Source organism: Oncorhynchus clarkii, chromosome 2 (genome assembly GCF_045791955.1).
Source record: "Oncorhynchus clarkii lewisi isolate Uvic-CL-2024 chromosome 2, UVic_Ocla_1.0, whole genome shotgun sequence".
In the NCBI taxonomy this organism is placed as follows: domain Eukaryota; kingdom Metazoa; phylum Chordata; class Actinopteri; order Salmoniformes; family Salmonidae; genus Oncorhynchus; species Oncorhynchus clarkii.
Window position 1 is genome coordinate 53,888,485 of NC_092148.1, and position 14,226 is coordinate 53,902,710.

The following is a 14,226-nucleotide window of genomic DNA, read 5'->3' on the forward strand; positions in this document are numbered from 1 at the left end:
AAGATGTCAGTATAGTAGAACATTCTTTCTCTTTCTTATGACCCTTCCTCTTTTCTTTCATTCCCTTGACCCCGCTCTCTCCTCTTTCTCGGACTGATTCCTCTTTGACCAACAAACAAGCATGTCATCTTTGACAAACATTCATCAAACATCCTCCCCATAACCTTTCAAATTGAAGGTATGGCAATGGCTAAAGGGAGGAAAGTTAATGAACAAACAAAGACAAACGAAGGCAAAATGCGATTGTAACCAAGTGTAATGTGTAACCAAGCAGAATAATAAGTAGAGTAGCATTTCAGTTATGTGTTATTCATTATTTTGTTTATCTACATTTGTTATGTGTGGGCCTGCTTAAGCACTCAACTTATTAGATTGTGTTTTGTCTTTAAGACAACAAATTAATTCCGGATGTCAATACAATTTCTGAGTACTTCATTGTACAACTTTTGAAAATCTATTAAGATTGTAAAGTAGTTTTCTGGAATTGATTACATTACATTACTATGATTCACTTGTTTAATTAGATTCCAACTTCAATTCATAGAGATTTTAGAAATAACATTTTTATACAGTATTGATTACACATTTAGGCATCCAAAAGGAACTGAAAGTCAATTTTTTCCAATACTTACATTTGTTATCCATGTTGCCCGTGAATATCATAGACATAGAATAACTTCACTCATATCTATAATTACATTCCCAATCGCTCCCATACTGTACTGTAATTCTATACTCACTAGCCAGAGCAACATACATGTATTTTCTTGGAAGGCATCTTGAAGGAAATAATATGAGGTGAACAGGGTTGGGCAGAGTGTATTTCAGGAGCTCGATGTTCCATTGGTCTGACACGGAAACCACTTCCATAAAGAGGACCCAGTGCTTCTGCTGATGTATCATCCGACACCATAAATACCATGTTTCATGTTTCACTGCCTGTTGCTTGCCACTGTGCTAGTCTTCCCTTCTTCCTCCAGGTGTGTCCTGCCCTCTTCCTCTTCCTTTCATAGGTGAGAATCTCTCTTTTCCTGTCTTCCTATCACACTCTTTGTGTGTGTAGCATCACTGGGATTAATAGCACAAAGAAATAGAAAGAGACTAAAAAGCCTCCCGACAGATGTCAATCTTAGCTATCAAACACACTCGTTGCACATTGCTGTATTACTGTACATCACCTTATGTATCACTACAAATTGAACATATGGAACAGACGTATTCACCTGGCAATACAGGTGTTTTACACGTCTGGTTTTCCCTCTGACAGCCAGACGTGATACTGATAGAACATTTCAGTTGTCTTGACAGAATGATGTGAGCCATGGCCTCTGTGTTTTGTATTCAGATGTATAGAGGTCGATAGAAGATTGTGAAACTATTGGCTAGGTTTCTGGTTAGGGGTGATACTCTTGCATTCAAAGCTGGTAAATACATTTAACCTAAATCCAGAAAGTTGGTATGTGTTTATTTGAGGAGTTGGATGGGGTAACAGCTTTGTGAAACTGAATAATAGACAGCATGCCGTGTCATGTTAATTGCTATGTATGTGTAATGTGAAACAAGAAGAGAAAGGTAAAATAGTTGTGTCTTCATGAGCGATGTTTCATCAGCCTTGGCTTGCTAAATTGTATACTTGACTTAATTTGATGATTGGAAATGTAAATAATTGATTTGATTAGATTAGATTATGAATGAATGAATGAATGGGAAAGTAAAGTGTCAGATGTTCTCAGTTCACAAACATGGTCTAATTAATTAGTAAAATCCCTTTAAACATTGCCTATCTTTCTAACTAACTTAGAGCTCAGTCATGTAGCTGGATCCAGACAACCGATGGAATTGGATGAGGGCTCATCTCCACATCAAAACCTTTTTTGAGTTTTGAAAATGTTTGAATTAACTTTTAACTGAGACTTGCTGTAATCGTGGGGAGGGAAAATAGCAAAACCAATATATTAGTTGATTAAGTGTGACTATCTTCATTCAACACCAACACATCTGTCTGCAGAATGAAGAAGATGCTGTTGATTTATGTGATTAGGAAGGCTTTTCTGATACATGCCACCGCGGCAGGTTCATAAATCGAGACGTGTGTCTTTGAAGGCAGCAGCAGTTAAAGTCTGTCGGGGAACACTTGGCCAAACTAGGTTCTTAGGGGAAACATTATCCCTTTTCAGAGCTATAGTCTGGAGCGATTATGAGCGAGCTAAAACTGGACCGATAGAGTCAGGTGTCATCTCTGACTTTTTTAATGGTTGATGGTTGTTAGCGTGTGAAACCCTATCAATCTTCAGCTAAATATCACAGCGTGATCTTTACACCAGACTTGTCTCTCGCTTTTGAACTTACTGCACCCTAATGATATTATAGAAAGGTTTTTGTCATAAATATTTAAACAAGTCTTCTGTCTTCTTTCTTCTACTCAGGGTGTGAAGCACAACAACAGCTAAGATGTCAGAGTAAGTCTTGGCACATTTTTTTTTATTCACTAAAAGTTGCATTCCAGACTTTCAGCCTGACACAAAACATGTCTGATCCAGCCATAAATTCTCTCAGTAATGCAAATGCCGCTTCTATCCCTAACAACATGTCAAATCCACCTTTCTTCATAGAAAAAAGATGACGTCGAGTCGCAGGCATCATCTGAAGGTAAACGAATACAATGAATTGTTGTCCATTGTCTGAAAGAATCATCACAGGCACACCAATACCCAGCACTTGAGTAGATTAGTTTGGCTTTCACACGACTGGTTTAAAAACTTTTCACCTCTTTAATACTTTATATAATTTTTTTTTTTACCCCTGTTTGGTATCCAATTGGTAGTTACAGTCTTGTCCCATCGATGTAACTCCCGTACGGGGGAAGTGAAGGTCGAGAGCCGTCCTCCGAAACACAACCCAGCCAAGCCGCACTGCTTCTTGACACAATGCCCGCTTAACCCGGGAAACCAGCCGCACCAATGTGTCAGAGGAAACACCGTACACGTGGCGACCATGTCAGCGTGCATTGCGCCCGGCCCGCCACAGGAGTCGCTAGTGTGCGATGGGACAAGAGCATCCCTGCCGGCCAAGCCCTCCCCTATCCCGGATGATGCTGGGCCAATTGTGCCCCACCCCATGGGTCTCCCTCTCTAGTGGCACAGCTAGCACTGCGATGCAGTGCCTTAGACCACTTCCCCACTCGGGAGGCACCTCTTTAATACTTTAAAGGGGAAATCTGCACTTCAAACAATAACACAGTGAACACCTCACCACTGTTTTGGTAAAAAGCTAAGGGATGGTCCCGCATGGCTTACTTAGTTGGTAGAGCATGGCGCTTGCAACTCCAGGGTTGTGGGTTTGAATCCCACGGGGGACCGGTACAAAAAAGAAAAGTACAACAATTTATGCACTTACTGTAAGTCGCTCTAGGTAAGAGCATCTACTAAATTACTAAAACGTGTGGTTTTTCCATAAATAAAACAATGTGGTTTGGGCCTGGAGAAATGTAACCACTCTCAAATTCATAGACAGAGCTATGGGTACAAGGACCATTAATTATATCAAAATTAAACTATTTTTTGGGGCTATTCAATGTTTGTTTGCAGTTAACATTATTTTCAAATAATGGAGTAAACAAGCATATACTTTGGCTTCTGATGGGGCATGACAGTTGAGCTAAGTTCATGAGGCATTTATACCACAGTAGGACTACTGGTCTTCTTGGCCTGTAAGAAAATATAAAGGTTCACCTATTGAGTTATTCACCTGTTCTACAAATAAAGAAATAATCTTAGCTAGCCATAAAACATAGGAAATGTTAGGCTACTCTTATACCAGCCTAACCACCTTCTTAAAATAAATGGAATATACAGTAATTTGTGCAACTTTAAAAATATATATTTTGAATTGAATTCAAAATACAACACAATTTAGTTTCAAATGTCAAATGTGTAGCCTACAGTTCGGGAATATTTAATTTCCCACTTTTGATAAGAAATGTCCATATTAGATTCAGACAAGTAAAATCATTAGTGAATTACATACATACATCAGAAACTGAAAAAAATATTCACACACATGATTTTTCCATTCATACAATGTGTGGGGTATGATATATTGCCATAGTAGATTTGCCATGGTAAATAAAAAAATGAAATACTTTAGTTCAGTAATACAGAATTGCTATATAGATAAACCGGCTTAGGTAAAATTGCCGGATCAAATTGTTCTGATGATAATACTCACCAGAGGGCAAAATTTTCTTGAAAAATGTTGGTTGCAATAAGGACTAAAAGCCCAGAAGAAGAGGCGAAGCGAGAGGGATAACCTGTCTGGAATCCGTTGTGCCTGTTGTTCACATATGTTTCTGCCACTCATTGGCTAGAATGTTCCCACCTGATCGTGCCTCCTCCCAACTCCCTTCCATGAAAACATTTATTTTCATTGTTAGAGCAGCCACTAGACCCTATCTGGTCAATATAATGGAAAATCTGTGCTAAAAATGTATCCCAACATCTGAGTTACGGAGTGGTAAATCAGTTGCCAATGTTGTTGCAGTTGAAATCAGCTGCATGGGTGAATTCAGTGCATATTGATGGTTTAACAAGAGACACACTGGAGATAATCTAGAGGCCAACATTTATTGTAATAGGTCCAATTGGTATATATTATTGATTTAAAGTCCAAACATTTATGTAGCAATCAAAGTTTTCCACTTTAAGTCACATTTTGTTCACCAATACTATGTTGTAGACTGGGTTTGGCCATACTGTGTTTCTTTGTTCTCCAGAGCTTGGTGCTCCAGATAGCATTTGAGCTGATTGAAGTCGAGAAAAAGGAGGCTGAGCAGGTGAAAAACAATTTCATGGCTGAGATCCCTGGCCTGGATTTGTCTGGAGATCAAGCGACGCTGATGGTACGATACTAGTCATTAATTTGTTTACACAAGCTTTGCACATCTAGTCCAATGTTCCAGGCCTGCAGTGTACCATTGGTGGTTCTTGTAATAAGCAATGTGTATTTGCATACAAAGTACACAGACTCCAATTCCTTCACTCTAAATAACTGTTGCCTGGAGAGACTGATTCCTTCAGGAGAAGATAGTTTGTGTTACAAATTCTATGACTGATGTGTTTGTGTACCAACAGGAAATGCTCAAAAAGATGGCCCATACCATTGACAAGATTGATGAGGACAGATATGATGCAGAAGCAAAAGTGATGAAGGCTGACAAAGAGGTAGATTGCATTGTATCTTGTATCTTTCCTCATATTGAAACATATATTGCAAATCTAATATTTCTCCTGACTTTCTCACCTGCCAGATTGAGGACTTGAAGATGAAAGTGATTGAGATCCAGGGCATGAAGAAGCCAGCCCTGAAGAAAGTGCGTATGTCTGCTGATGCTATGCTCCAGGCTCTGCTGGGCACCAAGCACAAGGCTTCCATGGATTTCAGAGCGAACTTGAAAGAAGTGAAGAAGGAGGTCAAAGAGGAGGTGGGTATTTGTGTGGAAACCTGCAAAGCAGAAAGTACTGTGTACCGAATCTGTACTGAGCTTTGATTGTCCAATGTGGCTCAGTTGGTAGAGCATGGTACTTGCAACACCAGGGTTGTGGGTTTGATTCCCACAGGGGACCCGTATAAATCTATGCACTCATTACTGTAAGTCACTCTGGATAAGAGCATCTGCTAAATGACTAAAACCTTTTTTTATATGAAAGGATCAGTTGATAGTATATCCTCAATATGTCTTTGACATATCATCTATCACAAACTTTCTGTCATGCAGGCAGCGGATGCAGTTGGTGACTGGCGCAAGAACGTTGATGAACAGGCTGGCATGGACGGCAGGATGAAGAAGTTTCAGGGTTAAACACAGCTGTCTTTTGTCGTATTGTGGTACAGAGATGGATTTATATGACCTTGTTGTTAGGAATCCCTGCAGGAAGAGGATCTTTGATCCGAAATGCTGTTATTTTTTTTATACTGTAGCTTTTCAACTATTCGACACTATGGTTTTGGATCTCTTTCTCTCTCTGTCTCGCTCTCTCCGCCAAATAAAACAATAAAAAATGTTTAAAAAGCTTGTAAAAGTTTTTGTCATCCGTTTGCATATATTTATATCTGGAAATTGGACCTGTACAGTGGCTAAATCCAATACAATAAATATAATTGAGATTTAGCAAAGTATTATATACAAAATATATATTGTTTGATTGATAGTTTTTTATTTTAAAAAATAATAATAATTGAGATACAACAACAAACACACAACCCTGGATTGAACAACCAATTATTATTCAGTAAATAGTCAACCTCATTTTTCATCCAGATTAGGAAATTGTTATGGATGTAATCTGAAGTTCGTAATAATACTGTTCTTAACATCTGTTGTGCTAACAGTTTTAGCCAGAGCCATATACAGTATATAGAGAGTTAGGTCAATGTGTTTAAATGTTCAGATAGCACAACTTTATCATCCATAGCGGTTGCTAAGGGACAATTAACGCTTCTGTGTTGTGCTGTTTATTTCGAATCGTTTTCAAAACCTGTGAAGATGTCCAGTGAAAGCAGATATGCAATTTGTTGACACGGTAAAGACTTGGATACACCAACTTTTCAAGAATAAAGTTCAAAATGGGTGCTAACACGGAAGTTCTAAAACCTGGCCTACCTCTCTATGTACAGTGCCTTGGGAAAGTTTTCAGACCTCTTGACTTTCTCCACATTTTGTTACGTTACAGCCTTATTCTAAAATTGATTAAATAAATAAGTAGAGGTTGACCGATTAGGATTTTTCAATGCCGATACCGATTATTGGAGGACCAAAACAGCCGATACCGATTAATCGTCCGGTTATTAATTTGTAATAATGACAATTACAACAATACTTAATGAACACTTATTATAACTTAATATAATACATCAATAAAATCTATTTAACCTCAAGTAAATAATGAAACATGTTCAAAAATGTTCAAAAACAAAGTGTTGGAGAAGAAAGCAAAAGTGCAATATGTGCTATGTAAGAAAGCTAACGTTTAAGTTCCTTGCTCAGAACATGAGAACATATGAAAGCTGGTGGTTCCTTTTAACATGAGTCTTCAATATTCCCAGGTAAGAAGTTTTAGGTTGTAGTTATTATAGGAATTATAGGACTATTTCCCTCTATACCATTTGTATTTTATTAACCTTTGACTATTAGATGTTCTTATAGGCACTTTAGTATTGCCAGTGTAACGGTATAGCTTCCGTCCCTCTCCTCGCTCCTCCCTGGGCTCGAACCAGCAACACAATGACAACAGCCACCATCGAAGCAGCGTTACCCATGCAGAGCAAGGGAAACAACCACCCCAAGGCTCAGAGTTAGTGACGTTTGAAACGCTATTAGTGCGCGCTAACTAGCTAGCCATTTCACTTCGGTTACACCAGCCTTATCTCGATAGGCTTGAAGTCATAAACAGTGCAATGCTTGACGCACAACAAAGAGCGGCAGGCAAAAAGCACAAAAGTGTTGTTTGAATGAATGTTTACGCGCCTGCTTATGCCTACCACTGCTCAGTCAGATACTTAGATACTTGTATGCTTGTATGCTCAGTCAGATTATATCCAACACAGGACACGCTAGATAATATCTAGTAATATCATCAACCATGTGTAGTTAACTAGTGATTATGATTGATTGTTTTTAATAAGATAAGTTCAATGCTAGCTAGCAACTTACCTTGGCTTACTGCATTCGCGTATTAGGCAGTCTCCTTGTGGAGTGCAGCGAGAGAGAGGCAGGTCGTTTTTGCATTGGACTAGTTAACTGTAAGGTTGCAAGATTGGGATCCCCTGAGCTGACAATGTGAAAATCTGTCAAATCTGTCATCCCCTGAAACGAGGCAGTTAACCCACCGTTCCTAGGCCGTCATGGAAAATAAGAATGTGTTCTTAACTGACTTGCCTAGTTAGATAAAGGTATAACAACAACAAAAAATAGCCTTTTTTATTTTTTAAATCGGCCCTAATTAATCGGCCATTCCGATTAATCGGTCAACCTCTATAAATAAGGCGTAAATAGGTTTTTAGAAACAGAAATCCATATTTACATAAGTATGCAGACCCTTTGCTATTAAACTCGAACATGAGCTCAGATGAATCCTGTTTCCATTGTGCCCTGACCTTAGTATTCTTTGTTTACTTTGTTATTTTGGTTAGGTCAGGGTGTGACATATGTGATGTATGTGTTTTAGTCTTGTCTAGGGGTTTTGTATGTTTATGGGGGTGTTTCCTGTCTAGGTGTTTTTGTAAGTCTTATGGTTGTCTAGATTGGTTCTCAATTAGAGGCAGCTGTCTATCGTTGTCTCTGATTTGGAACCATATTTAGGCAGCCATATTCTGTGGGTATTTGGTGGGTGATTGTTCCTGTTTCCAGTGTTAGTGTTCACGTTACGGGACTGTTTCGTCTTCGTTCCTTTTTGTCGGTTTGTTGTTTTGTTCAGTGTTTAAGTATTCCCATTAAATATGGATTATATTCACTCTGCATCTTGGTCCTCCTCTCTTTCACCCGAAGACAATCGTTACACATTGATCATCCTTGAGATGTTTCTACACCGGAGTGGAGTCCGCCTGTGGTAAATTCAATTGATTGGACATGATTTAGAAAGGCACACACCTGTCTGTATAAGGTCCCACAGTTGACAGTGCATGTCAGAGCAAAAACCAAGCCATGAGGTCAAAGGAATTGTCCGTTGTGCGCCAAGATAGGATTGTGTTGAGGCACAGATCTGAGGAAGGGTACCAAAACATGTCCGCAGCATTGAAGGTCACCAAGAAGACAGCGACCTCCATCATTCTTAAATGGAAGAAGATTGGAACCACCAAGACTCTTCCTAGAGTTGACCACTCGGCCAAACTGAGCAATCAGGGGAGAAGGGCCTTGTTCAGGGAAGTGACCAAGAACCCGATGGTCACTCTGACAGAGTTCTAGAGTTCCTAGGTGGAGATGGGAGAACATTCCAGAAGGACAACCATCCGTGCAGCACTACACCAATTAGGCCATTATGGTAGAGTGGCCAGACGGAAGTCACTCCTCAGTAAAAGGCACATGACTGCCCACTTGGAGTTAGCCAAAAGACACCTAAAGACTCTCAGACCATGAGAAGCAAGATTCTCTGGCCTGATGAAACCAAGATTGAACTCTTTGGCCTGAATGCCAAACATCACATCTGGAGGAAACCTGGTACCATTCCTACGGTGAAGCATGGTGGTGGCAGCATCATGCTGTGGGGATGTTTGTCAGTGGCAGGGACTGGAAGACTAGTCAGGATCGCGGCAAAGATGAACGGAGCAAAGGACAGAGAGATCCTTGATGAAAACCTGTTCCGGAGCAATCGGGAGCTCAGAGCTCACCTTCGAACAGGGCAACGACCCTAAGCACACAGCCAAGATGATGCAGTCTCTGAATGTTCATGAATGGCCCAGTCAGAACCCGGACATGAACCCTATGGAACATCTCTGGAGACACCTGAATATACCATCAAGCAACGCTCCCCATTCAACCTGACAGAGCTTTAGAGGATCTGCCGAGAAGAATGGGAGAAACTCCCCAAATACAGGTGCGCCAAGCTTGTAGCGTCATACCCAGGAACACTTGAGGCTCTAATCGCTGCTAAAGGTGCATCAACAAAGTACAGAGTAAAGGGTCTGACTACTTATGTAAATGTTATATTTCATTTTTTCTATATTTAATAAATTGCAACATTTTCTAAAAACCTGTTTTTGCTTTGCCATTATGGGGTATTGTTTGTAGATTGATGAGGGAAAAAATCTGTAACCTAACAAACTGGAAAAAGTCAAGGGGTCTGAATACTTTCCAAAGTCACTGTATATGGCTATGGTTTAAGCTAATGGAAAGTGTTTGGTCACATATACCTTAAAAAAAGGTAGGGGCGTGTATCTCCTTCGCATAGCGTTGATCAGGCTGTTAAGTGTGGCCTGTGGAATGTTGTCCCACAACTGAGTATGCAGGCCATGGAAGAACTAGTACATTTTCAGCTTCAAGGAATTGTGTACACGTCCTTTTGACAAAAAACTGAGAAAATCAGAAAGAGGGCAAATACTTTTTCACGGCACTGTATATAAACTGATATATATACTTTTGACTTGTACTGTATATACTGTATATATATATACTGTATTTATACTGTAAAAAAAACATTTACAAGCTATATTAAACACACACACACACACACACACACATACACAGTACAAGTCAAAAGTTTGGACATGCCTACTCATTCAAGGGTTTTCCTTTATTTTACTATTTACTATTAAAACTATGAAATAACACATACGGAATCACGTAGTAGCCAAAAAAGTGTTCTGCAATGTAGAAAATAGTAAAAATAAAGAAAAACCCTTGAATGAGTAGGTGTGTCCAAACTTTTGACTGGTACTGTGTGTGTGTGTGTGTGTGTGTGTGTGTGTGTGTGTGTGTGTGTGTGTGTGTGTGTGTGTGTGTGCGAGTTAATGCTTATCTTCCCAGAAGAGTACACTACAAAGCAGGATCAATGAGTTAGCCAGCTAACTTTGGTAAACAACCAGACAAATGTTGATTTTTTTTGGTTCATTAAGAATGCTAAACATAGGAACTTTAATTTTGGTTGTTGTAGACCATGACCATTTCATGACCATTTCAAGCTTATCTTAACAAAACAAAAAAGTTATTTTATATTCAGGCACCTTGATCCTGCTTTGTATTATACCCCTCTGATGAGTCCCTAAATCACCATATCCGTGAGTCTGTAAGGTTCTGAGATAGATCCAGCAGCCCTACTGTAGGCTGTTATTTGTGTTATGCATAGCTTACACTACATATACAAAAGTATGTGGACGCCCTTTCCAATTAGGGGATTCAGCTATTTCAGCCACACCCGTCGCAGACAGGTGTATAACATCAAGCACACAGTTATACAATCTTTATAGACAAACATTGGCAGTAGAATAGCCTTACTGAAGAACTCAGTGATTTTCAATGTGGCACCGTCATAGAATGCCACCGTTCCAACTAATCAGCTGCCCCAGTAAGTGCTGTTATTGTGAAATGGAAATGTCTAGGAGCAACAATGACTCAGCCGCGAAGTGGTAGGCCACGCAAGCTCACAGAACGAGACCGCCTTGTGCTGAAGCACGTAGCATGTAAAAATTGTCGGTCTTCTGTTGCAATACTCGCTACCGAGTTCCAAACTGCCTCTGGAAGTAACATCAGCTCAATAATTATACGTTGGGAGCTTCATGAAATGGGTTTCCATGGTCAAACAGCCGCACACAAGTCTAAGATCACCATGCACAATGCCAAGCGTCGGTTGGAGTGGTGTAAAGCTTGCCGCCATTGGACTCTGTAGCAGTTGAAACGCGTTCTCTGGAGTGATGAAACACACTTAAACATCTGGCAGTCCGATGGTTGAATCTGGGTTTGGCAGATAGCAGGAGAACGCTACCTGCTTCAATGCATAGTGCCAGTTTGGTGGAGGAGGAATATTGTTTTGGGGCTGTTTTTCATTGTTCGGCTAGGCCCCTTAGTTCTTGTTTCAGCATGACAATGCCCCTATGCACAAAGCGAGGTCCATACAGAAATGGTTTGTCGATGATCGTTGCACGAGCCCTGACCTCAACTCAACACCTTTTGGAGGAATTGAAACGCCGACTGCGCGCCAGGCCTCATCGCCCAACATCAGTGCCGATCTCACTAATGCTTGTGGCTGAATGGAAACATGTCCCCTCAGAAATGTTCCAACATTTAGTGGAAAGACTTCCCAGAAGAGTGGAGGCTGTTATAGAAGCAAAGAGGGCCGCAACTCCAGATTAATGTCCATGATTTTGGAATGAGATGTTCAACGAGCAGGTGTTCACATACTTTTGGTCATGTAGTGTATATATAGATCTGGAAATTGGACCTGCGCAGTGTAGATATCCAATCCAATAAATATGACTGAGCCAAATTCCTCTATTGTCGTCTCATCTGACCATAGCACCCGGTTCCAATCCAAGTGCCCATGTCGTTTAGCAAACTCCAGGCATTTACATGTGTTGGTTGCTCTCATAAGTTTGTTTTTATGGCAACCCTTCCAAATAGCCAATTGAAATGGAGATGGTGTATAATTGTAGATTTGGACACTTGGTGACCCCAAGATACGACCAAGTTCTGTAATTCTCCAACTGTGGCCCATCTTCCTCACTGTGCATGGAGACAAGATACACTTAGATCCTCTATTAGACAAGTTTACCACTGTTCCAGTGGTTGTAAATGTCTTAATTTTTTCCCTAACCGTGGTAAGTGGTATATTTGGTTTTATTCTTTTTTTTTGTACCAATTGCCTGATTTATGAAAGTCAACAGCCCTTTTCTCTTTTCATTTGTGAGCTCTTTGCCTTTTACCATGGTGGCGGATGACAAATCAAACAAAATATTTTTCTCAGAGCAATTGCATTAGTATAAAATCATTTTCACATTTTTTGGAGCATTCAATGAAGCTCTGTATGTATTTATTTTATACAGTATTTTTTGCTCATCTATTTCAAAGGTGCCAATAATTTGGCAGGTGTCTATACAAGCACATGTATTGTTCAGACATTGCTAGATAAACATTTGCAGTATAATATTTACCCACAAATATTATCTATTGAACACACAGATTTACTCAGATGTGCCCATCTGAGCACCTAACTACCCATTCACGCTCAATATTCGGATGCTTCGCCTATTCAGTTTCGATATCAAACCTCCAGGCAGCCAGCTCCTCCCAATGGCATACCGATACCTTTGCAGTCCATCTACGGTCACGATGTCCTGTATTTAATGGCCCTCCTCAGCTCCCTGGGCCAGCAGTTAAACCTGGTCTGGGCATCTTAGGTTACCTCCAAGAAGCTCAAATGCAGAGACTGGAGGACTGGCTAAGTATATCCCCTGACCCGGGTTCAGATTGCAAGATGATGCCATAGTGCTGTATTTGGAGCATCTGACTCCACCAAGGCATATCATTTATAAAAGACACGATATTCAGGAGAGTCCTTGGTGGAGATTTACTGTCAGTGGTCTCCTGTGGTCTTCTGACCAGAGTTAAACGTGCGTAAATGGAATGGAATTGGCTTTTTATGCACTTTTCTCTCTAAGTGTATTCTGACCTTGAACTTAAAAGGAGAGGTTTCCTTGTTTTCTTTTTTACAGCCAATCTCAATTTTGTTATGTAAATGGTATGTTATAGACGGGTCTAGACACCTTTTTTTGCGATTTCACATTTTTGAGACACTTACCCCAAATAGAAAATCACTTCCTCATCCTCCTTGTCTAGTACGGGGGTCTTGAAAAAAACATAAACAAAGGCTCCAAAAACACCCAAATTAGTCCTTTTAGAAGTATTGTGATGCAGGTCTTTAGATTTTGAACACATGTAATTGTGTCGTTCTGTACTTTATACGCAACGTTCTATTCCATTTTGTTGCAACTCGAGTGATACAGTATCTCTCAATCCATTCTACATGTACCTGCCAAAATAAAGGAAACACTTGAGTAAATGAAGGATAGAAAGTACATTAAAAATATATATATACTGTATATTTATACGCAACATGTAAAGTGTTGGTCCCATGTCTCATGAGCTGAAATAAAAGATCCCAGTTTGATATGCACAAGAAGCATATTTCTTTCAAATGTTGTGCACAAATTTGTTTACACCCCGGTTAGTGTGCATTTCTCCTTTGCTAAAATATTCCATCTACCTGACGGGTGTGGCATATCAAAAGGATGATTAAAAAGCATGATTAATACACAGGTGCACCTTGTGGTGGGAACAATACAAGCCCACTGCAAAATGTGCAGGTTTGTAACACACCGTGAATTGCTCAAATGTTTTTCAAGGTATCTGTGACCAACATATGCATATATGAATTTCCAGTCATATAAAATCCATAGGTTAGGGCCTAATGCATGTATTTCAATTCACAGACTTACTTATATGAACTGTAGCTCAGTAAAATCTTTTATATTGTTGCATGTAACTTTGTTCAATATATTTTGAAAGCACGGGCTGCTTCCACACACGAAGACAGTTGTAGATGCTATACCAAGGCACGTTGAAGCTGTTCTGTCGGCTCGGGGTGGCCCAACGCCATATTAAGATGCTTTGTGTTGGTGTTCCCTTCATTTTGTCAGTTACATGAAGCAGCAGGCTGAAAATGGAACAGCTGGAGAGGGGAA

The 14,226-nt window shown here is 40.0% G+C and overlaps 1 protein-coding gene across 2 annotated transcripts in view; it reads left to right on the plus strand.

Moving 5' to 3' along the window:
- LOC139369771 (troponin I, fast skeletal muscle-like) overlaps positions 1 to 6,067 on the plus strand; it is an 81,601-nt gene extending 75,534 nt beyond the window's left edge. The window contains exons 1-7 of one of the 2 annotated variants that reach the window (XM_071109036.1): positions 853 to 1,013; positions 2,427 to 2,459; positions 2,613 to 2,649; positions 4,772 to 4,897; positions 5,130 to 5,219; positions 5,306 to 5,479; positions 5,774 to 6,067. In XM_071109036.1, the coding sequence (XP_070965137.1) occupies positions 2,452 to 2,459; positions 2,613 to 2,649; positions 4,772 to 4,897; positions 5,130 to 5,219; positions 5,306 to 5,479; positions 5,774 to 5,857 (519 nt within the window). In that variant the 5' untranslated portion in view covers positions 853 to 1,013; positions 2,427 to 2,451 and the 3' untranslated portion in view covers positions 5,858 to 6,067. Of the gene's footprint in view, positions 1 to 852; positions 1,014 to 2,426; positions 2,460 to 2,612; positions 2,650 to 4,771; positions 4,898 to 5,129; positions 5,220 to 5,305; positions 5,480 to 5,773 lie in introns of those variants that run through there. The other variant, XM_071109044.1, reaches the window with a different exon arrangement.
- Positions 6,068 to 14,226: the final 8,159 nt, after the last annotated feature.